We start from the raw sequence: 23,233 nt of genomic DNA, 5'->3' as shown, positions 1-23,233 counted from the left end.
ACCACATAAAGCACAATGTCCAAACTAGCAAAGTAAGTGAGACCGGACCCCATAAACCCGCGTCGCCGGGAGTCCTCTGACATGAAATTTTTGCAACTTTCTGCAGCCGCGCCGACTGGGCCGACGACGAGGAGTTCGATGACCCCTCCGCGCTCCCCGCGCAACAAGTCACAACGAACAAAGATGGCACCAAGACCGTTGTGTCGTACCGCTTCAACGATGAGGGCAAGAAGGTGAAGGTCACCCGCCGGATCAAGACCACCGTCGTTCGCGAACATGTCAACCCCCAGGTTGCGGAGCGGAGGTCCTGGGCCAAGTTCGGTCTCGAGAAGGGCCACGCTCCCGGACCCTCGTTCGATACTACCTCCGTCGGTGAGAACATCGCTTTCAGACCCAGCATCAACTGGAAGGCACAAGCCGCGGAGGCGGAGAAGAACGGCGGCGAGAAGGGCAGCATGAAGGATCAGCTCAAGGACAAGAAGGTCAAGTGTCGTATTTGCAGCGGAGAGCACTTTACAGCCCGCTGTCCGTTCAAGGATACCATGGCGCCCGTCGACGAGCCCACCGCTGGTGGCGCTGGTGAAGATGATGAAGCAGCCGCCGGTGCTGTCGGCACTGGATCTGGCAGCTACGTGCCTCCTCATCTCCGGAAAGGTGCTGCTGGCGGCGGCGAGAGAATGGGTGGCAAGTTCGAGAAGGACGATCTGGCGACTCTGAGAGTTACAAACGTGAGTTTTTCACCTTACGTTTTTCTCTATATATATATCATATCAATCCTAACCACGAACAACAGGTTTCCGAGTTGGCGGAAGAAGGAGAACTCCGCGATCTGTTCGAACGCTTCGGCCGCGTCACCAGAGTCTTCCTTGCCAGAGACAGAGAGACCCAACGAGCCAAGGGCTTCGCTTTCATCAGTTTCGCAGATCGCAGCGATGCTGCGCGCGCCTGCGAGAAGATGGATGGCTGTACGTTCCTCCCCAATTTTCCCTCTTCCAGCCTCAACAAGAATACACCAAAAGAAAAAGGAAAAAGAAAAACAGAGCAACAAGCTAACAAAACTCTTCTAGTCGGTTACCGCCATCTTATCCTCCGCGTCGAGTTCGCGAAGAGAACCACATAAACCACTCACCCCCCATACCATTTCTTCTTCTCGTTCCGGTTTACGACACTTTTGGATCTTTTCGTCAGGCGGGCTTCCTTCCTTCATGGCTGAGGAATCTTTTCTTTGTAATGTATGAACTGATCGATAATGATGATTACTGAAAGGCATCCAAACCGTGTCATTTACATTTGCTTTTTTGTCGATTTCTACACAAAGAAAAGTACGGTTCTAGAGGGGTTTCGATTCCACCTTTCTTTCCTCTTCCTCTTCCTCTTCTACTTACTTCGTCCCTTAACTCCCCACAATCTCAATATGGAAACATGGATAGCAAATGATAGACCAATAAGCACCCACCCATTCCAAAAAGAGAAAAAGCACAACCCCCTAGAAATGCATAAAGTAGTTCTCCAACATCAACAACAACGACCCAGAACAAAAACCCAAATAACCACACCCCAGCAAAACAACAAACAAACACAAGCTCCAACTCTTCCCAAAGAGGAAAACGAAACAAAACTCTAATTCAAGGCCACCCTCCCCCGAACCACGGACAAACAATTCTCACGACCGCCCCGGAACCCTTGTCTTGAAGAACCTTAAGCCTACCTGTGTGACAGGGGAGGGGGCGGGCGGCCGTATCCAGGACCAAGTATGGGGATATGACACACTCTCTGTCTCTCTCACTCTCTGTCTTTCTCTGGGTGTAGGTGTGGGTGTGGAAATGAGTGTGTTTGTGTTTAATAATAGAAGGGGGCAAACCCAAGGGTTTGTGTGAGATGAGGAGGCTTAGATTCCAGGATCGAAGAGGAAATGGAGATTTGTCAGACTCTGATGATGCTTACGAGTTGGGGACTTTGTTGAATCTCTTGCAGGGGGTGGTTTCAGGTCTGGGGGTAGGGGGGAATTGAAGATGCTGGGACTCGAGTGAGGTTGGAGATTGAGAGGTCGGGGTCCTCGGGTACTACGTAGACATGTAGGATCCCAGGAGGCTTTGATTTGAATTTGAGTTCTTTTTGTGAGGTTTTTGCCCTTTTTTTTTTCTTTCTAGAAGTCTAGCCCATTGTACATACTGTCATTTCTCTCAGGTGGGAACTCCTGCAGCTATCAGACATGCACAGCGGTACATACGCGGGAGAGAGCCATCGGGGCTAATTCCTAAATCCTCACCGCAGTGCCGTGTGGACCTGGACTTACATGTGCGGGTATATCTATGGACAATGGGCTGGGGATTTCCAGGATACCACTCTCTGTGGCGATGTTTGGACCGGTTTCATCGGCCGAACGATGAAATGGCGGTATAGCGTAGCATCACCCGTATGAGCTGAGTGTAACGCAGGGTCAGGACCGACAGAAATCAGATCAGCTTCGTATCTCTCATCCAATGAGAGGGATGCTCGGTGGTACTGGAAGGAACGTGAAAGAGCGCGGGTGAAATAAGTCCGGTTACATCAGGCGGACCTGGGGTTTATCGGGATCGTCGTCGTCATCAGTTTCATGGATGGAATCTCAGAACGGGCGAATCGTCGATATTCCAAATAAAGGCCGTAGCCTGTTGGCTCGTGAGCAGATTTCCACGTCCGTCTGTGTCACTCAAGCGGTCCTTGGACTGGCAGCTGTCATGGACAAGTAGGAAGCTCTGAGTTTGGGCGGAAGTCAGCATGGCGGGCCGTCGAATAGGTTGTCATCGTCAGAAGTTCAAACTAATGCCGCTAACGTAAATAAGGTCTAACGGTTGTCTCTTCGTTGTACTGGCTGGGTCAAGTTTGACTAGCTCAACAAGAGTCTTCCTGCGCCGACTTTTCATCATCATTGGTTTCAGGATCATTTTCGTCCGTGGAGCAATTCGTTGGGATTCTTCCTTAGCGTAACGAGGCCGAGTTAGCGTGGCAGAGGTGACTTGGGACACTACGAAATGCGTGTCAGCCGTGGGGGCCCAGTAAAGGCAGAGGGCAGGACGACTCACCTCTCAAGTTATGGGAGAATTTTCCAGCGTCCGGATGAGAATCCGCGTTGTAACCTACACTATACGGCCACGGTTCCTACGAGGAGCCTCCAGATACCTCAAATGAAGCTTTTTTGAATGAAATTGTGGAGGGTCAGCAGGTGATATCTGGCGGGAATTGGCACCCGTTTGAGTCACACAGGCAGGACCAGATTCGGCAAGGGTCAAATAGTGGGAACAAGAAAGTTTCTTTTCTAACAAACAGATCCAGGTGTATGGATATGGTCGATGCTAAAGCCAGCCACGGGACATTCTGAGATATCAGGCTGTCACGCGGCAGCTGCGTTAGGGAAAAGCACATGGACAGGCAACTCCTTATCCATGTGAGCGGTGGGTGCATTAGATGCGGTGCAAAAGATCCGGGGCGAGAGGCAGGATTGCTTCTAACCTGACAGTCTGGCCTTACGGTCAGTGACGGACGCATGATTCGGAGCATAAGTCTCCACTAAACGTTCATGGGTCTCGGGAGTAGGGTTGCAATGGTAGTAGACTACAATTTCAAATCAACACCCAAAGTCCACGTCGATCATCGCCATCGCCAAAGCCTCCGTGAATATAGCCAAGAATTCTACTATACCCGCTCATCGGTTACCACGGTATCCCGCTGGGGCGGACGGTGGAGACAACAGGCTAGTCGAGGGCACAGGCAGGACGTATCTGGCTCGAGAGAGCGCGATGAGCTGACAAGTTTGGTATCCGGGGCCACCATCGATGTGCTGGGGACCAATTGCCAAGACCAGTCAAATTCAAGGTTGAGGACCAAAGAAAGCGTGAAGATCGCAATGACGGTAGAAAGTTCAAGCTCCAGAATCACCGTCCGTCAATGGGTTTCTTCTCAAGCGTGGAGACTGCAGGGAAGCCCGGAAATAATGCCCGAATGGTCTGGACTCGCGCGATTCCGTTAGCTCGACGCTGACTCGTGGGAGGGACAAGATTTGCTCTCGCAATGGAGCCAGAGTTTCCACCGGCCAGCTGCAGGTCAGTACATTAGTAGTATCTCACTCTCCGTCAGGGCTGGTCAAGGTAAATTAAAAAAAATTGCGGTTGTACAGGAACATTTCAAGAAAAGGTACCGGTCTAGTACCGGCCACTAAGCTGGATCTGGCAAGAGCATGGTTGAGAACGTTGTATCCACTCTTATACGGGTGGATTCTAACTGGATTGGATGGTTGAACTAGTATGATCGGTAGTAGTAGACCCGAAGCCAAGGCTGGCAACGTATTGCAAACTTTTCCCACATGAGTAGGAGTCTAATGGAGGGTCAAAGTTTGGCCTAGAACGATCAAAACCTTAACTGGCTATGGAGATGAAGTCGATAACTCGCTCGTCCAGCGACAGCAAGCGCACATTCGAGAAAAGACGACGGGGAGAAAGAGACGGGGAGGGCAAACATGATCACCGTAATAATTTAATATGATATATATTAAAACACAATAATCATAAATCATGATCAAAAAGAAGTGAACCTTGATGGTAGAACGTTAGTCAGTCAATAAGAGCTGAGGGTATTAAACGATTAACCTTCTTTTTACAATCAAGGACGGATTTAGAATCCCTGTCCTCTCATCAATTTCAAGAATGGGTTACATAAGACTGAGGAGAATCAGTTGGATCCAGGAACATGGGTCAGTGTAGTCCCATCGGACAAAAATAGAAAGACGATTCAAATCATCCACAGAGCGATGCCTGTAAATGGAAAATATTATATAATGGAAGGATTTAAGAAGGGGTAAAATCAAGTTAAGAGCGACGGGAGGTGTGGATTAGTTAGTCAATGATTCCTTTCATTGTTCAAGATTTAGTTAGCACGTAGTTGGGTGAAAGAAGGCCAAAAACATTTTAGTTTCGGATGGAAGGGATTTGGGGGAAATGGAAGTACACAGGTGTAGTACTTAGGTATCATGCACTATCCTCCTTCGGGTTAGGCATGGTGCACGTGCCAGAGTAGTCCCATGGGGTTGTAGCCTTTCCAAGGTTAGCGCCAAAGTGGTTCCTTTGTGTTGGGATCAACATTGAACACTACTACTACAACTCCTCCGTACAGGAGGTAATCTACCAGTTCCCGGCATGGTGACTGCATGGGTGACGGGAAACATACAAGGTGAGTGGGAAAACATAAGCAAAAAAACTAAGCAAATTAAAAAAGAACATCGAATTTCAAAACAAATCACTGCAAATGCAATCATCACCGTGCATGTGGACTGGCTATGTTTCTCCTTCTAACCACATTTTCTCAGATTAGTCAATCTACACGCGCTTACATCTTTTCCTATCCTATGAATTCATTCCATATGCATCACTATGTATTTGTTTTTTTTTTTTTTCTTTTTCTTTTTCTCTTCGTTAGAGTCCATGCTTATTGGCTATCGGTGACCTGAAATGCAACCTCCCCACCGCCACCATCTCCGAGACCCCTGTACGAGGTTGCTCTGGGATTTGCGCCGCATCCCGCGCACACAAAACATCCTGCACGACATTAACACCCCTCCATTAGGCACTCTCGATTTGCTAAGTTCAAGTTTTCTTGGTCCCCAGTCCTGGATGGATCTTAGCAGGGACCTTCGGCCAATGGTCCTGCCTGGACTCCTTTTTCAGCGCCATGCATATCGCATTTGGACCAACTAGCTTCCTGCATGGCTGGATGACCGGATCCGCCCCAAGACGATCTCCAAACGAGATAAGAAGAAATCGTGAAAGAAAAAAAAAAAGAAGAAGAAGAAGAAAGAAAGAAATGAGTGAAATGAAAAGAACCTGAAAAGAGCTCATAATCATAGTAATAATTGACAGGATGACGCTAATCTGAGATTCAAATGGGACTTCTTTGTGTTGGTCTCACTCCTCCCCGGTTTGTGGGGCCCAAAGCTCAATTCTGGAAACTATGCTGTGTACGGGAAACGCGTCTCTCCACAACTAGCTACAGAATCTCTTACTAATTCGGACTCCTCCGATAGATGTCTCATTACCTCTCCCATGGCACAGATATTAGAGTGGACATTGTGGGGGAGGGGGCAAAGGAACAAGAGAGTGAGAGAGGGTGATCAACCCCGATGCGTGGTTTGATCCATTAGTTCCAATAACTTACCGAATATAGCATCCTGGTGAACGGCATCTGGTATTATGGATGTACCTTCCAAGAGGTACATACTATGGAACCTACCGACCAACCAGTAAGTAGGTATTCCACATATGTACCCATGCAGCCTGCATGATTCAATCGGCTCTCCGGCGCCGGTGTCGGTGAGCGACCGACAAGTCCATGTCCTTAGGGGAAGAGTTGAAAAGGTAAAAAATAAATAAATAAATAAATGGAAATTAATAAAAAAAGATATTTTTATTTTCCCAACTGTTGGTTGGAAACCGTCGATCGCCTGATCTCTCATTCATGCAGGAGTTGGTGCTCGTGCCTCGAGCACCCGAAAGTTCTTTGGAACGGCCCCAAGGAGGCGTCATGTCTAGAACATGGATCCTCTTAATGGGTCCACCAGCCCCCTGCCTCCCTTATACCAGAATTTTACTGACGCATTTTAGTACCTCTGTCATGGTTGGTTGGTATGGCCCATCGCCGTGGCTTTCTGCGGCTGCCTAAGCTCAGTAGTGTCGACAGCCTCCGTCATGCGACTGGGGTCTGCACGGGAGTTCCGGGGCCATGATCGTCGCTACTAATCATTTCTAGCGCCATCTTAATTTGCTTGCTGCACTTTGCCGTTGACCGGGTGTTCACGCTAGAACAGCTGACTTTACCGGCAGTGGTCTGGTTAGAACTGTTCGGCCGGCCGACTAGCGTCCAGCTGAATCATGCCAACGCTGGAGTTCCATTTTTCCCTCGGAACTACTCAAAGTTTGTGCAGCTTTGATAGTGTCTGGAGTTGGATATTGAGGGGTTGTAACATCGAAATTGGCCAATGCTGTGTTTCTCCAACGCTCTGACAGGGTCCAGTGCCCTTTCGCGCTATTTCGGCTGATGCAACAATATTCTCCACGACGGCTCTCATGCTTCATTTTATTCCAGGGAAGCTAACAGAGGGTCAAAAAGAAAAATGAAGAAACAAAAGGCCCCCAAATGATCCAGTTCTCATTACACTTGGACCCTTTCTACTGTCACCCATTGTAGTGTTATTGTTATGTGACCTTTTCTTTACCTTTATCTCTATTTTTTTCTTACATGGAATATCCGTTGCATAAATACAGATGCAACGAAAATCTCTCGTTTTACGGTTTTGTTTAGTTTTAGTTTGTGGTTGTTACGTCTTTCGCCTTTTTTTTTAATTAATTAATTAATTAATTTATTTTTTTGGGCCCTGACATGGTCCCGAATTGCACAACAAACTCGTGGCAAAAGTGGTATTCATCTTCAAGCTTAATTTGGTAACTAGGAGCTATCAGGGCTTGTGCGCAACGCCGTTCTGCAGACAATTTCGCCGCATACCTACAAGGGTCATACATTGGACGTAAAGGAGGTCGGGCTAGAAACGGAGAAAGCAGGCGTGGGTGTGGGTAAAAGAAAAGGAAGAGAAAAATAAAAATAAAAAAGGAGAAAAAGAAAAAGGAAAAAAGAAAAAAGAAAAGGGCCAACTTGACTTGAGCGAAGTGTTCCATTCGGTATTTGCGAACGAATATCAATCCGACAGATCCCTCGATCATCGGTCCAACATTTCTCATTCTCAGTCATCAGTGTTCCCTGTGATAGAGGAAGCTGGAACTACTAGAGCCAACAACAAACCCCTTTCATCAAGCCTTTGGGACGATTATCTAGGCAAGGGAAGCAGAAACAAAGACTGACGATTATCAGTTTGATAGTCGATCGTTTGCGGGCAATCACTTTACATATAGCCGTGCAGCCTGGAGTCATATTCTGCAGCAATAAATGCAAGACACTACACCGTTGACTGAATACCGCCCAGTTCATTCGATTCAGGTATGCGTCTTTCTTTAGCAATTCATCTTGCCCAACATCTGCTCTACCTGTTTTCCACAGTGTCTTTTCCAATTGCTTTTTCAGACCAGTTCCCTCAAATGGAAAAATAAAATGTTCACCAAAAAAAGAATGAAACATGTGGCCAGGTTCTTCAGATCTCATTGTGTAGATCCGATGCTTACCCCATGTGTGGACTCGTCTGATTTTCCCTTCCCTTTGTTATAAACACGTTTCTATACCTACTTTATTTTACAGGCTGTACAGTACGCTGGTGTATGTACAGCAACGTGCCTGTATTGCTCTCATCGCATTTCTCCTTTGCGGCCTTCAGAGTGCAAATGATCGCATCTGTCTATATCTGTGGGCAGTGAAATGCAATGATGCCCTGAAGCAGAGTCTCGCTGATGGAACGTGCCATGTTTTCTTTTTTTTCGTCCAGTTTTCCTTCTTTGGTTTGGCCTACTTCTAAACTAGCCCTCAAAAACCTCCGACCACTATTGCTTTTGACGTCCATATCCTCTACTTTTTCCTTGATCCAACGTTTGAATCCGTTCACGGCTTGCGATTGCCAGCCAACTTCTTTGTTTGACGGTACCTTCCTACCTACTGGGATCTCTCCGGAAAGGTCCATATTCTCCAACGCCCATTAGCTTGCCTTGAGCGTCCTGTTCAAAGACGTTGACAATGTTTTAAAGCCACGCTACTTTGCTAACAAGCTTGAAGGAGAAATTAACGCCGAATAGGAGCGGCAACTACTTTTCTTTTTTTGTTCTTTTCGTTGTTTGGTTTTTTTCTCGAGCCGCAGGGTTCTAAATCCAATGAGCAGATTGTTCTGCCATATTCCCTGACACCGTTTTCACTCTAATATACCCCTGTTCAGCGCCATCAGAAGCCTAGTGCTCCTTGGGCGTCACTCTAGCGCTCGCTCAACTTGGGCTGGTCTTAAGGAACCTTCAAGTTGTCCTAAGATCCCAACCCCATCTTCACTGAGATTATCTTCGGTGGGCTTGCCAATGAATCATTGTAAGTATTACTACTACTACTACTATGATTATTACTCGGTTTTATTTTATTTGGAATTTGTTATTATTATTTTTTTGATATCATTTTCTGGTATTTCTTCTGATGGTATTGTATTTTTTTTTTTCGGTTTTCTTTTCCCCCTTTCTCTGATTTTATTTCTATTTTATTTTATTATTGTTTTTTTTTTTCTTTGAATTATTATTTTTCCTCTCTCGCTCTCTCGCTCTCCAACATCGGATCTCCTCCCCTGCACCCGTGACCCCCCCCAATGGATTGCTTATGACGAGCGATCTACATGAACGTTAATTTTCCCGTCTCGTTGGTATTTTCAGGGAATTTGCTCTGTTACACAATCCTGGTATTTCTTCATTTCCCTGTATTGATATGACATCAAGGACGGTTGTCTTCTTGGCCGTCAAGGATGAAGACCCTATTTCAATTCTGACTGGCAACTGTCCGATTACCTTCAGTACCTTTTTCACTTTGGCTCTCCTTTTGCTCTGGCGCTTTCAGCTCTCTTGTATATCTGTATTGTGGCTCCCCCATCGTTCTGATCATGCTTCTCTTCACCAGCAGCAACTCTACTGCACAATTCTTTCCAAATGGACGGTCCGATTACAACCGATAGTGACTATACCGGTGGTCAACGCCCATTTTCTGGTCCAATCAGCTTCCCTATGGACGATGAGGACCATAGTCGCAGAGGCAGTGCCGTTGGACATCCTTTGGCGCAACCTGTCTCGATACCTGCGACGAACGGTTTGAGATACAACACACAGCAGTCTGCGCTGCAGGATGTACCGTAAGTTGTCTTTTAATTCAGACTGCCCTTTGTGCTCCACTTTGTCCACTTGCATTTACTCGTCACAGCATATTCCCCCTTCTCTGGGTGTGTTGAATGGCGATGCCTTGATACGTTTTTCGTTTCTTTTCTTTTCTTTTCAAACCTTACCAGTCATGTATAATGGTTATAATTTTAATTTTTTTTCCTATTCTTGTTCTACTTTCCTTGATATTACTTATTTTTATTTGTGACTCTTTACTTTTTTTTATTCTAGCTTGAGTGCTACATGCATGCATGCATTTTGCTGCTACTCCTCGGGCTGTGTCATAGAATGTCGAAATGTTCCTACAGTTAACTCCTGGCTGATTTATATGCGTCGTGTCCTCTTGCGATGCGCTGGCTATATGCACTTCTGTTTCGCTTTTTGCAATTTGTTTTTATCGTAGCTCTATCTCTCCTTGTCTGTCTATTTGGCAAGCTCTGAGAAGATGCATGATTACTAACTCTAGGTGATATTTCTAGTTTTGCAACATCTCCGACAATTCTCATGAGTCCTACTGACTCCTGCTCGGGTTTGTTATCTATAGCCGGTCACATACCGAAGTTATATGACTGATGGTTTCCTCTATAGAAACCTTTTCTCCCGCATCGGGTTCAATCTACTCGCATTCGCCGGGGCTGCCATTCGATAGAATGCCAGAATTCAGACATCATCGGGTACCCCCTCTGTAAGCCAGTCACCCTCATTCTTTGGCAGCTTGTTGATGAGCATTGATTGATACGAAATGGCGAGAAGTCAACCACCTACCGGTATTTCTCCTATGCATTCGCAGAGTACGACAGTATCTGGAGGTGCGGGCCTTCTGGGTAGAAACGACAGTTATCATGGGACATACACACTCCAACGGAGCACATTTCCATCGTTGTCAAGTCTTAGTGACATGTCCAGAATGTCACAGTACACGACTACTCCGCGGGTTTTGGAAAGCACTATAGACCGAACCTCTCAGAATCTGTTATATGGTCAACCGGGGAACATGCTGATGGAGCCGGTCCAGCGCATGCCACCACCGATGACAGACGCTCCCCCTTTCGGCGAGACTAATATTATACACCAAATCGTCTGCGGCAATCAGACCATTAAAACAGAGATCCAGGCTAAGATACATAAAGGGTTCTTTCAGGTTGATGAAAAGTGGACCTGTTATCGGAGAAATTACTTCTCTGTCTCATGTTCTTTCTCGCTGCACCCATGGACTCATGCGCCTCTTTACCTCAAATATGACCAAGGAACCGAGCGTGTTTCACAGTTTGCCATGTCAATATCAGCCATTGTGAATCAACAGTTTACCGAAGTCCGCGAGCTAGTTCAACACACGCCAAAGCGGGATAAACAGTCGGAGAGGAAACCGGGTAAAGTTATTTTACAGCCCTCTCAGCCACCACCATTGGTCCTTAGCCATTCGTCGGGATCCGGTGGCAGTCAGCATACATTTGGTCTAGCCTCTCAATCAGTAGGGATGTCTCTCGACTATAACGGCTCATATAACAGTCCTCCACAACCTTCGCAACCTCCAACGCAGCATACATTTGAGCGCATTCAGTTTCAAAAGGCTACGGCTAATAACGGGAAGCGCCGAGCCCAGCAGCAGTACTACAACCTGGTTGTCGACCTTTACGCAGAAGTAGCAGAGTCCCAGTGGATCAAGATTGCTCGGAAGCTGTCGCATCCAATGGTTGTGCGCGGCCGCTCCCCGGGCCATTACAAAGATGGCCGTCGAGACAGCTCGACAAGTATGGGGCCCGATGGGGGAAGCGGTGGCTCAGGCGATGGCAGTGGAGGGGCTGTACTACATCCAAGCATCGGAGCAGTTGCACGGTCTCACTTGGCCCTCATGTCGTACGACTCTTCGCAGCGCGGCGGTCCACACTATGGCCGGGCTGACTACAGCCAAATAGCAACATCTGGCCATTCCCCATTAAGTGGAAGCCCACACATCTCCTCTTCGTCATCATCGGGCTTTGATATAGGCGTTCTGGGTGATTCCATGGACCCAATGGATCCCATCAAAAGCACGTCAAGCATTGATTCGTATCATGGCTCCAGCGATGGAATACTGGACGGCCGGAAACCTGAAAGTCAGTTTCGCCACCAAGTGCGCCCTTACGAGTATGATCCTGTCTCAAAGCCTAGTGAAGAGCCCAGCACAACCTTTCATGAGCCATACGATCCGATGGTATCCATGATATCAAGCGGACAAAGCGAGCCTCCGCACTACATAAAACATCCGCCCAGAATGGCGTCTCATATGTACCATCATCCCTCTACTGGCAGCAGCTATGACCCCATTTACTCAGCACGCTCCAATGATAGCAGTCATCACTCTCGATTTCAAGGCTCTCAGAGCTTATGCGCTTAGCCATGTGTCTCTCTTTGGTACTTCTTTCATTGATTTTCCTTCGATTTATTTTGCTACGTCATTCTTTCTGTCTATTTGTTCTTTTTCTTCTTCTTCTTATTATTATTATCTTTCCCGGACCTTTAAACTAAGATCCTTGAACCAAAATTCCCTTACGATTAATGCATCACCAGCTGACCTTTCCTATTCATTTGATATTGTTGTCGTGTTTGCGTCATGGCCTGGAAGAGACGAAAATTGGAGGTCCGTTTCTTTGTTTACTTTCGATGATAAGCTTCAGATCATGGCCAGCGAGATAGACCACCATCTTGAGTTAATTCCGAGATTCATTTGCCCAATCTGAATTCCATGAAACTAACTAATGATTTGTCTGTCTCGCTGTTTCTTTCACTTTTACTTTTCTCTTTTGCCCCTCCTTCTAATTTGGTAAGATCTACATATTCTTTGTCAATCCTTTTCTGTCCTTCTCCTACTTATTCACCCTTTCCTACTACCTAATATTGCCTTATCCATCTTCTCCCACCCCCGCTTTTATTTCCTAGGGAGAACCATTTTTATTTGGAACCGGTCCTGGACCCGGTTCATTTACTTGATACTGTCCTACGTACCGCGAAAGACTGAGAGGACGGGTGATCCAAAAGTTCACGTGTAGATGTTTCGTCGAGGAGACTTTGTCAATGTCACCGACAGTATGGTTAAGCTGTGCAGATACCGCCGTAGCCGTCGGCGGAAACCAATGGCGAAGGGAAGAATCATGACGGCGCACCAGGGATGGTTGAACGGGAACATGAATTTAATTATTAGGTTAGGATAAAGAACACGAACCTAAATTGGTGGTTTGGGTCGTATGCTCATTGGCTCTCGCGGACGCCATCTCTCCGATATGTTGCCTTGCTTCAAGTAACTAGTAGGACATGTCCGCTGTCAGGGTTTTTGACAACTGCACGTAAAACCAGATTGTTCACGGCTGTCAGTGGTTAAGTTTACTCATGGAAACAGGGTGAAGAGGATGCGGTTACGTGTTAGTCCCTTGAAAGCCCAAAGCATTTATCTAGAAAATGAAGTATCCGAGTTTATTGAGACAAAAGCATCAAAAAGCGCAAGTGAAGACAGAGAAGACCAATAAAATACAAATAAATTTAGATAAAATAAAACCAAGTCAAATGTGAATGGAATGACAACACATCTGATTATCAAATTAACCCAATACGAGAAGTAAACGGCTTTTGGTTATTTAGTATTGTTTTTGTATTATTGATATTCTTCTTTCGTACAAAGAAAAAGAAACCAGTAAAAGAGGCAAAAACATGCCAAACAATTATGCCGGACAAAGTTGGCGGTCGCCAGCATCAAGCGGTGTTGGGGTTTCACCTCCTTTTCTTTTCTTTTTTTTTTATCTTCTCGTCTTTGCGCACCTTTGTTGTCACGTCCTGTCCTGTCATGTCATGTATAAACGTATGTATGAAGAGGTGATGGTGTTGGTTGCCTGCTGGTACCCTATTCATTCATCCTTTCGTTCAGGACTAGGGATCTTGAAAATATGCGCCTTATCAGTCTCCCTCACCGCACTATGCCACCAAAAAAAGGGTGGGATCCGCCCAACGACGTCAAAGGAAGATGAGACTAACGGAGATGATCGTCAGTGGGCTCATAAGGATCGACCTAACATACAGTAGAGGACATACCAATGCAGATAGTTTTCGCACGAAGGATCAACAGCCCTGACGGAATGGGAAGCCCTGGCTACTGCCCGAATGAGTTTAGATCGCTGGACTCCAACTCCACTTGGCAGACACTTCGGCACGTTCCGACCATTCCAGTCGATCGTCTGGTGTGGACCATCCATGGCTCCATTTCTGTTTTCGGTACGCTGTTTCCACTGTCTCTGTGCATGCATGGTTACTGCATTTCTCTTTTCCTCGCTTCTATTTTCGGTCTTTACTGGAGTGACCTTTGGTCTCATAACCCCCAGCAGAGCTCCAGACGTGGATAACCTCCGCGCCAGTGAGATGTGCAGGACATGCTCATCTCATCTCTCATAAATTGACCCATCGGTCAATCTATAAGCCAGTCAGAACGGGATCCCCAGTCCCCAAAGATTACCAAGCGCACAGATACCAATAGGTGATTCGGTCACTAGTAATTCCAGGCAGTCTTCATGCAATAACCCTCCCTCCAAGGTGGCCCGTTTATGCACGTCGTACAAGGGGTCGACCCGGCGGAGAGAGAGATGAAAGTATGCGTGTGATAGATGGGCCGTGGACAACTTTGCAAGCCATAGGAGATTGACTCACTGCGGGACGAAAATAGCTGTTTTGGAAGGCGGAAGAAGCAACCAACAAGGCGCGTGTTTCTGTTTTGAAAAAAAAAAAAAAAAAAAAAAAAAAAAAAAAAAGTGGATGGTTGTGCAACGTTGCATCCAATCTGCGAGGACTCCATGACACTAAACCTCACTAACGTCCTCATCTTTCCTTCTCTATGAGTAACGGTTGGCCTTGGCTTATCAGGACCCCTGAAACCCTCCCCTACCGGGTACAGACTACATACGACGCATGTCCGAAGTTCCATTGATGTGTTCAGGGTGTTCTTGCCCGGCTGGGCTCTTCAACATGGCGCATGCCATCCAGGAGCCAATAGCTAAGCATCACAAGGCTGGAAGGCCCCAGGGTCTTTTGTGTGGATGACTGGATGGCTCTAGTGTCGGGATCAGACCCCAGCCTTTCCAGAGCCCGAAAACACGGACCAGGTTGTTTAAGCCTAAAATCCTTGAAATGTACGAGACTCGGACGACCGTGCGCGCCTCTCTCGTGGAAGATTTGCTATTCAAGTCAACGGCTCCCTTTCATCACTGGTCTCGCTGCCAAGGAGATTCCTTAGCGGATAACGATTCCTCCGAAACTTTGTTGAGTCTTTACATCCTTGTTGAGTTTCTAATTTACATGGATTCCATTCGTACGATCTGAGCCAGTGTCCAGCTATACTACGGCCTCCCCGTCTTGCCAGCCCGCCTCTTTGTTCTCACCCCAACATTCCATGCATTGTATCTCGGTTTCACGAAACGGTCGCCGGATGTTGTGTTGCGCCAAACAAACTTCTGACAGCCCACAACACGCGATGAACAAGAGGTACGGTATAGAGGCGCCTTGCTTGAGTATCCTAAAAGTCCTTCTTCTTTTGTATTTACCCAACCTTCTCTTCGCCCCTCCTTGCGTCCGGCCGTTGCTGACTTCCCGTCATTTCCATTCCCAATGGGCGTCTGCTCCCGCCGACTGTTCCGGAGCTTTGACTTGATCCCACGGTCACACGATGAAGTTGACTCGGCCGACAACAATCTAGGCATTCGTCAGAGAAGAAGAGGCCGACTGCAAATAAACTCTAAGCCCCCTCCGCCATCACACTAAGACCCTTCTTCAGTGACCATCCTTATCCACCCGCGAGATCCGAATCGCCATCTTACGATCCAACTCTTCCTGCTCTTGCTTTGTTGGAGCCATGCCCATGGCGCCTTCTACTTCCGGTAAAACCCAGAGGCCAATCGACGCCCAAGCCATCACGCCGACTCCGAAGAGGGCCCTTGTTTTTGGCGACAAAGAACGGTAGGAGCTAGTAGCGGCGGGGGTTAGACCCAATTCGGAAAAAGGTCCTCACAGGAAGGGAATATACACACCTCCAGAGGGACATGTCTGTAAGTTGTTGATTTGCCGGGTGGATGGTGAGGTGTGTCGACTCGCAGGACCTCCTCGTTGTTCTTCGAGCGACGGTCACGTCGATAAAAGGCCGCCAGTCCTGGAAGGGTTGGCTTAGACGAGATCACTTGCCTCAGGCCGGATTGGATGGGGGTCCCTTCTCACCGCTTTTGATTCTGCCCACCCGTGCCATCGGTCCTCCGTCCCCCGTCCTCCGCCAACCTTTGTTGGCTCCTGGTGCTATACAAGGGTCAAGTATAACCTCAGTCCGTAATAGACTTTTCGCTTTAGCCGGCCGGGATGGGTAAGGAACCCAAATCTGCAGGCTAGTTACGTAGCTACCCATGGATTAGTCGGCTCAGTTAAGTCTGGAACCTTGTCTCTATACTGTCAAAAATACCTCCACTATCAGCACTGATTCAGCGGTATCCACACCTTCGTTTCAGTTAGTGATAGGCCGCCCCGTTAGAAGGAGAAGTACGTATACCACCTTTGAAATGTGGCCAATCCACCAATTGAGATACTGTGCCGCAGGCTGTGCCATTTGATTGGGACTGCCTACAATCTTTAGGACTATATTGGTACATTTTGCTTAGGCATCACCCGAGTGATCAATACGGATGGAGTCCGTACAGGACTAGACAATAGGACCCAAGCATGGAGTAGTCGACTGATTTCCTGCTAATGAACCATGAGATTATTACTCATATGTCTTTCTCTGTTCTCTATGAGCTTTAGACGCTTTGATAGTGGCTCTTTAATCCATGATAATTGCTCTACTTTCCTCAGCACTCGTCGGAAGCTCTCCCATCCTTGCAATAGCCAAATCTATGGATATACAAGTTACTCGAATTTCAGATAACATTCAATATGAAATGAACAACAGAGAGCTTAGCTCTTTATACATTACCATGTTAAGTAGACCATGCATACGGAGTCACCAGCAACATATAAGAATACAAACTAAAGTGAACTAGAAACCCTAAGAATGTCAACATACAGACTCTTCCACACACTATTCCAACACTACAATAATAATACCTATACAAGTACCACGGCAATCCACATAACCCTAAATCCACCAAATTCAAAAGAATATATACATCTAACACACCCAGTTAAACAAGACAACCACAACCCCAAACACCCACTCAGTATAAACACATCCCCAAGCCCTACCACCACCTATACAGCCACCGCAAGCACACCCTTCACCCTTCCTTGTAACCCCCAACAACCCCCAGAACCGAATCAAATCAGCCCAAAACCAACAGAAAAAGAAAGAGAGAACTCAACAGCCAGTAACCCCCATCAAAACCCCCCAAAGATCCCAATTCCCGCCCGAAAAAACCACCAAATCACACACATCCCCAAACCTCTCCACCGCCAACTCCATCTCCCTCCTCCACTCCACATCCTTAACCTGATAATAATCCCCAAAATCCCAAAAGCAAGCTACCCTCTCCAACGGCAACAAACACCCCACAAAAGCCGACCAATGCAGATGTCCCAGCGTCAGAAATTCCACATCCGCCGTGAAGACCTGGACGGGGGATATGTCCTCGTCGCAGGAAATCCAGGAACGGTGCATGACGAAGACGCTGATGGATGAGGTTGGGGGCTGTTGCACGAGCATGCGGCGCCAGCTGGCGTTTGGGCGGAGGTAGAGTTCTTCTTCTACTGGGTCTGCGGGGGGGAGGGTGTAGCCGTAGTTTGTGGTTGTTGTTGTTTGGGAGGCGAGGCGTTTGCGGAAGAGGTGTGGCCAGATCTTATGGGGGAGGAGGGGGTTTAGGGTGCGGTTGGTTGTTTTGGTTCTGGGGTTCGGGGGTTGGAGTTGGGGTTTGAAGAAGAGGGTTTCTTGGAGTCTGGGGGAGGTTGTTATTAGGTTGTGCCAGGTTTGGGAGGTACGTTGGGCGGTGGTTAGGAGGGTTTGGGGGGGCGTTCGGAGAAGGATCTGTTCGAGGATTTCGGGGATGAGGAATATTTTGTGTGGGGGCATCCTTTTTTTTTTCTTTTCTCTTCTTCTCTTTGCTCTCTTCTCTAGGGGGTTTATCTGGTGTGGACTTTTGGGATTTTGCGTGATTAGGGGCTTGGGGGGTGCATTACTGGGTCTAGGAATGGATGGTTGTAGAGCTGTGTTTTGGGGATATATGGGAAGAACCGAGGATAAGGATAGGATTTGATAGATAGAGATGAAAATAGAATAGAAAGAAGGGGCATCAGATGCATGATTCATTGCAATCCCGGGCCTTTCATACATATATCTATATATGAATGCTTCAGTATATCGGTCATTATATCGTCCTTGATATGTGTATAATCTATGTGTCTCAACTATCAGACAAAACATACATGCAATGTAGACAATGATATTCTGAAACCCTACTGTTAGGGCTCAATGTCTATACACAATGATTGTGGTTTTGTCTGTATGAAGTTATCATTGTTCCAGGTTCATTGATTCCTGATACATTTCTATAATTGTCACAAAGGTAACAGTATACCGACCTCCATGTATTTCGACGGTAAAGGATTCCATACTCGTTCGGTCTCATGCTAACCGTATGTTATCTGATGCATTGATATCATTCCTGACACTATTTGCTTATTCCAGAGCATTCGAGCCACAAAATGACTTGAGCTGCTTGCCTGGGGTAAAAGCTCAGGTATCAGACACATCCAGAATCTGTGAAGATAAACAAAGTTAGCCAATTAGTGTCTAGGGGATAGTTAACGAACCACGCGTACACTAAGATCAACTAAGATTTGCTACGTCGAGTAGCGAGCTGTGTATCCTTGGATATTCCTCGGATCTTGATAGCCACTTTAACTTAGATTATATTATTTGGACCACTTGGATACATTCTGGCAATCAAAAAGTTAACGACTAGATAAATGTTCTATAAAACTAGCTATATCCAGTATATTTGATCCGATTACAGGTGATCATTGTGGCCAAACAAGCAGAGAGAAACTTAACTGGCTTGGGCCAAAAATGGTCCTCGGCCGGTCTGTCCACTATCAGTTTCTCAAGTAGCAACCGCCAGCGAGATGATCGAGCTTGTCTTCCTCTTCCGGTCTTTTTTAGTTCTCACGATCAAATGAATATGCGTTGAAGGCTTCATTGAGAAAAAGGTTCGTCTAGTGATGAGAAAGTGTGGCCAGCGACGACAATCACGTTAAGTGGTAAAGAGTGAATCTGTATGATAGAGCATAGTATGAGGAAATAGTGCATTCAGTAATAAAGATGGTAACTCTGTATAATAGTACTAATCCATGGTCGCATAAATTGTGTCTCAATCTCTGCCGCAAGCAACCGTGGTAAGGGCCAGGTTTCAAGTTTGTCTTATCGGCAATCGCTGCGTGCTGTCGGATCGAGGTCGATGTACCACTCTTCTAGATGCATTAATGCTCTGCGTATATCGGTCTCAAAATTTCGCCATATTAGTAGAACTATCTGTGTCAACACGCGTCGTTCAAAGCGGCAAAGGGGCATCCTCAAGGCATACCTGCCCAGTTTCTCAACGCCAATAGTCAGACAACGTCTCTTATGCGCAACAGGGAAGCTCGGAGACATACACCAAATGTTCCATGGATTATGAGGCCTTTGCAATTTCAGGGTTGACCATGGACTTGTCCTTCTGGATTGGCTATGCAAGTGTACGAGTTATAATGTGAATGAGGACATGGGGAGAGGTGTATCAGATAGCTTCTACAACTTGTGAATCAACAAATCGTTGCAAAGTAAAATGGCTCGCGCCTTCAGCTCAGGGTTGACATGGGAGTGGTAGAACGACTGTAAGGCTCATCTATATTGACAATTAGTAGCGTCCCTATGATCGATGAAGAATCTATATCTGACGCCGAAATACTCCTCGAACCGGTCAGGACCGCTTGCCGCAAGACGTTTCAGCCAGACCTTCATGAGGGGATATTCTAGCAATAGTCCTTGGCCGAATTGCAGGGGTAAAGAAGAGCTTTTATATTGGGTAGTGGCCTGATGAGGATACCATTAGCGTTCGCTGTCGAATAGAGGTTGAGCCTGGAGATGATCGTTCCAGTTGACAAGGATGTATCTGAGGAGATATTGATAAATCTGACATTGATCATAGTCTATTTCATGTTCTGTTTGCGCCATAAGCTCGTTAAGCAAATGTGGAGAATCTCCCCCCTTCGTCAAAAGGTATAGATCACGCAGTTTCTCTAGCTCGCCGCGTATGCCTGGGAGAAGATCCAAGAAAGATAGGGCGCTATGGCCTCAAATAGCGGCAAGGACAATTACCCCCTTAGTCACCTGATATTATTTGTATATCCTAGAGATGATGACCTCTCATCTTAGCAATGCCTCTCTTACCTAGTATTTTCCGGTGCCTGCGGTCCTTGAGTTCGAATTCAATGAAAAACTGTAGATCTGTAGATACAAAAAACTACTCTGGGTCCTAGAGTGTGTAACCGAATTCATCAATGCTCTCCCTAAGAATAGCATCCATGCGTCTCCATGCTCGCCTGACTACAACATGTTCTGGGGTATAGTCATCGACTTGTTTAGAGGCATCATTCTTTTAATTCAGTCCTTCGGTCTGAGCACTGGAGATATCCGTTGCTCGATCTCTTAGTTGAACACAATTATCTGCCGTCAACGACAGAATACCGGCATATTTACTTCTTCCAAGCGGGTCCCCGAAGTCTTCCAAGTATCGCTAAAACACACCAGGTGTCTGTAAGTTTGGTATGGGGACGTGGCCATCGATTGAGCATCACGGGTCCCAGATCCTGTGGACCAGCTTTCAGTGGTCTTGTACCGGCGTGTCTATATGGGGCGTATATACCACCCGTGAATATTTCTCCCCGAGCTATGACTGTCCTATCATATACATACCATTTTGTGTTACACGAATGCAATCATCACTTTAGACTTCGAATAACAGACTTGAAGGTAAGTCTAAGACGTTATCGACCCTAACCCGTGCCCTCCGTCTCTGCACGCTGTATCTCATCCTCCATCTGCACCTCAAGGGCCCAGCTGCGGTGGAGATTGAGGCCAATGGCACAATGCACCCCTACAAGGAGCTTATAGCTCGGGGTGACCTATAGTCAATTTCTGATGAGGATATTAGTTCAAACGCTTTTGTAGCCCGCTACCTTTCTGGCCATAATTTCGTTCCGCAACTTCCTGGTAAACTGGATAGTTTTCACTATCTTACCATGCCCGAACTGATTAGTATAGCTCTAGAAATATCATAGAATAATACCCTTTAATGCTTAGTATATGGCGCACTAACATTTCGCCACGGCGTAAATCACCAAAAGACCTATTTGTGGCACGGATAAGATATTCCCATCCTTGTTTTTCTCCTCCAACTAATGAAGAAATGTACCGATGGCAGTCACTTCGGTGGGCGTTGTCAATGTGACGCATAGTATGTATATTCTACTTACCCACTCTCAAGTCAATGAACTGCAGACCATTGCAGGCTTGCTCTTTTTCCATGCCTCTGTGGCCAATCATGATTACAATATCCTGCATACTGTCAGGACTTCGATTGGTATATCTTCCCGTTCTTCCTGAAGCTACGCTATGTAGCGATCATCAAACTCGACCACAGTCAGGAAAACATCGGCATGATGCTGGGATATCATGTAGTACCTGCTAGGCTGTCAGAAAAATGGCCTATAAAGATTTTATGAATGCATGGTAAACAATACTGGGATATACTGAAAGGTAGTATCGCCTGAGGGGATCCTATGAGAGATCTATGCCACTATTTCCAGCGTTATCTGCCGTAGTGTCTTTTCTATCCCAGATTCTGCATTTAAGGGCTTAACATCGATAATCATGTATGCCTCGTTCCATTTCCTCGAAGATGAACGGCATGCAACCTCCAACGCAGCGGGATTTTCGCACGTCCGATAGAGTTCCTCATGGGCGAGCGAAAGTTTTACCGCGTCTTTGCAGAACAGTGCCGGTTCATTCATGGATCCTTGATGTATAGCTTTCAGAAAGTGTGCAACTACAGGGCCCCATTGATAGCGTGCGACCGTCACAGATAGCGGAGTCTAGGCCAGCGTAACAGGACCTTGGTCAGTACACGGCTCCCTGCTTTCAAAGCCGGCTACGGCACACGACGAGCTCAGCGATTTTGGTTTGTTGACCATCCAACTCTTATATCGTGCCACGGCGAATGCATAACGGACTTCGAGCGAAACCGCTGGAAAGGTAAAACGTGGAAGGTCACTTGAATCGCTTGGCCAGGGGTCTAGCTTTCCCCAGGCATACTCGCTCACTTTAAACAGATCTGCCGGCAGTGGCCAGTGTACAATGCGATTTCCATGCAGAGGTCTGCGACTGTCCGCTGTTTGTAATTCAAAATTCCTAACCTCAATCAACTTTAGAAGCGCTCGTCCTTGCTTGGTTATGAGGTCTGCCCATTTTCTAGATCGCTTCATGACCTCCAGCAAAAAAGCATAGGCCGGATGGCCCCAGGAATAAGATCGGGTGTCCTCGTCAACTCTTAAATACGCATTTAACAACCCCAGGGATCATGTCGAGGCTCCGAGCCCGTTTGCTATGTTCTGCGGGGAGTCTATTTGAAAGAACTCCCTTAGCGCTGGTTGATCATCTGTACATAGCTTAGCTGAGCCATCGAACCAGTGCAGGTGGCGTTCTAGTTTCCAGGTCACTATCTGTATATGAGTAGATGGTCATTTCCAGGCCACGCGTGGCACTGCTAAAGGGATCTCGTCAAGAATACGAACAACTGTTTTGTCTTAGGCTGACAAGTGGCCAACCTCTGAGCCTACTCGAGATATGACAGAAGGAAAAAAGTCCTAGTGGTATCTTCTCGCCTTTGAAAGTATTTGTATATTATTGATTCACAAATACAATCATGTAGTCACTTTCTCTCTTCACTTCCAAAAAGACACGTTAGGTTCCCTACGGCATTTCAATTGTCTATAATACTCACTATAGCCTGAATGTATTAACTAACACAGCCAGCAAAGTGCAAGACCTTAGGCGGCATTGGTTATCAGCCTTTCTCATTAACGCTTACACATGCATACTACCCTCTACCACATTGGTTCTGCCTATACCACTCTAGGTGGGTTCAGGATTGCAAAAGGCTTGGACTCTCAGTCCTTCTGCGGTCTCAGAGAATCACTTGGGCCGATATATGTAGTTTTTGGCTTATAGAATGGGCCATCAAACCTTAAAACACCGGAGCTATCTCTTCAAAGCACTGAGGTATAATCAGATCCTGTTTTCTTTTACGCACTATCTCTGACTTAATCAGGGTTCAGCG

General features: G+C 46.7%; 6 protein-coding genes across 6 annotated transcripts; 3 read left to right on the top strand and 3 right to left on the bottom strand.

The window, feature by feature from the left end:
* Nucleotides 1-7: 7 nt before the first annotated feature.
* On the top strand, nt 8-1,288 carry F9C07_5798 (translation initiation factor 3, subunit G). The gene is made up of 4 exons (XM_041294731.2): nt 8-32; nt 107-728; nt 794-965; nt 1,068-1,288. The coding sequence occupies exons 1-4, from the start codon at nt 16-18 to the stop codon at nt 1,118-1,120; spliced, it is 864 nt and encodes a 287-aa protein (XP_041150346.1). The 5' UTR covers nt 8-15; the 3' UTR covers nt 1,121-1,288.
* Nucleotides 1,289-3,559: 2,271 nt separating this feature from the next.
* Nucleotides 3,560-4,009, top strand: F9C07_5797 (uncharacterized protein; the record flags this gene model as incomplete). Its single annotated transcript, XM_071511397.1, has 1 exon — nt 3,560-4,009. One exon carries the CDS (start codon nt 3,560-3,562, stop codon nt 4,007-4,009), a length of 450 nt encoding a protein of 149 aa, XP_071367009.1.
* Nucleotides 4,010-7,598: 3,589 nt separating this feature from the next.
* Nucleotides 7,599-14,642, top strand: F9C07_2280957 (PhoG like DNA-binding family protein). Its single transcript, XM_071510472.1, has 6 exons — nt 7,599-9,042; nt 9,616-9,844; nt 10,349-10,398; nt 10,458-10,554; nt 10,623-13,869; nt 13,932-14,642. Exons 1-5 carry the CDS (start codon nt 9,033-9,035, stop codon nt 12,244-12,246), a joined length of 2,010 nt encoding a protein of 669 aa, XP_071367008.1. The 5' UTR covers nt 7,599-9,032; the 3' UTR covers nt 12,247-13,869; nt 13,932-14,642.
* A 1,014-nt stretch (nt 14,643-15,656) lies between these two features.
* On the bottom strand, nt 15,657-15,927 carry F9C07_5794 (uncharacterized protein; the record flags this gene model as incomplete). The annotated part of the gene is made up of 2 exons (XM_041287211.2): nt 15,657-15,849; nt 15,914-15,927. The coding sequence occupies 2 exons, from the start codon at nt 15,925-15,927 to the stop codon at nt 15,657-15,659; spliced, it is 207 nt and encodes a 68-aa protein (XP_041150343.2).
* A 1,296-nt stretch (nt 15,928-17,223) lies between these two features.
* On the bottom strand, nt 17,224-17,931 carry F9C07_5793 (uncharacterized protein; the record flags this gene model as incomplete). Its single annotated transcript, XM_071511396.1, has 1 exon — nt 17,224-17,931. One exon carries the CDS (start codon nt 17,929-17,931, stop codon nt 17,224-17,226), a length of 708 nt encoding a protein of 235 aa, XP_071367007.1.
* A 2,947-nt stretch (nt 17,932-20,878) lies between these two features.
* Nucleotides 20,879-21,351, bottom strand: F9C07_2280954 (uncharacterized protein; the record flags this gene model as incomplete). Its single annotated transcript, XM_071510471.1, has 2 exons — nt 20,879-20,955; nt 21,215-21,351. 2 exons carry the CDS (start codon nt 21,349-21,351, stop codon nt 20,892-20,894), a joined length of 201 nt encoding a protein of 66 aa, XP_071367006.1. The 3' UTR covers nt 20,879-20,891.
* Between the last annotated feature and the right edge of the window lie 1,882 nt (nt 21,352-23,233).

The sequence above is a fragment of the Aspergillus flavus genome, chromosome 7 (assembly GCF_009017415.1).
Source record: "Aspergillus flavus chromosome 7, complete sequence".
Taxonomy (NCBI): domain Eukaryota; kingdom Fungi; phylum Ascomycota; class Eurotiomycetes; order Eurotiales; family Aspergillaceae; genus Aspergillus; species Aspergillus flavus.
This window is presented reverse-complemented; position numbering and strand designations above follow the sequence as displayed.

Bases quoted from the DNA above. Each gene is read 5' to 3' on its own strand.
- F9C07_2280957 (XM_071510472.1), top strand. The intron at 9,845-10,348 runs GTAAGTTGTCTT...TGATATTTCTAG, and splicing joins TCTGCGCTGCAGGATGTACC to TTTTGCAACATCTCCGACAA. The intron at 10,399-10,457 runs GTTTGTTATCTA...TTTCCTCTATAG, and splicing joins TCCTACTGACTCCTGCTCGG to AAACCTTTTCTCCCGCATCG.
- F9C07_5798 (XM_041294731.2), top strand. The intron at 729-793 runs GTGAGTTTTTCA...CACGAACAACAG, and splicing joins CGACTCTGAGAGTTACAAAC to GTTTCCGAGTTGGCGGAAGA. The intron at 966-1,067 runs GTACGTTCCTCC...AAACTCTTCTAG, and splicing joins CTGCGAGAAGATGGATGGCT to TCGGTTACCGCCATCTTATC.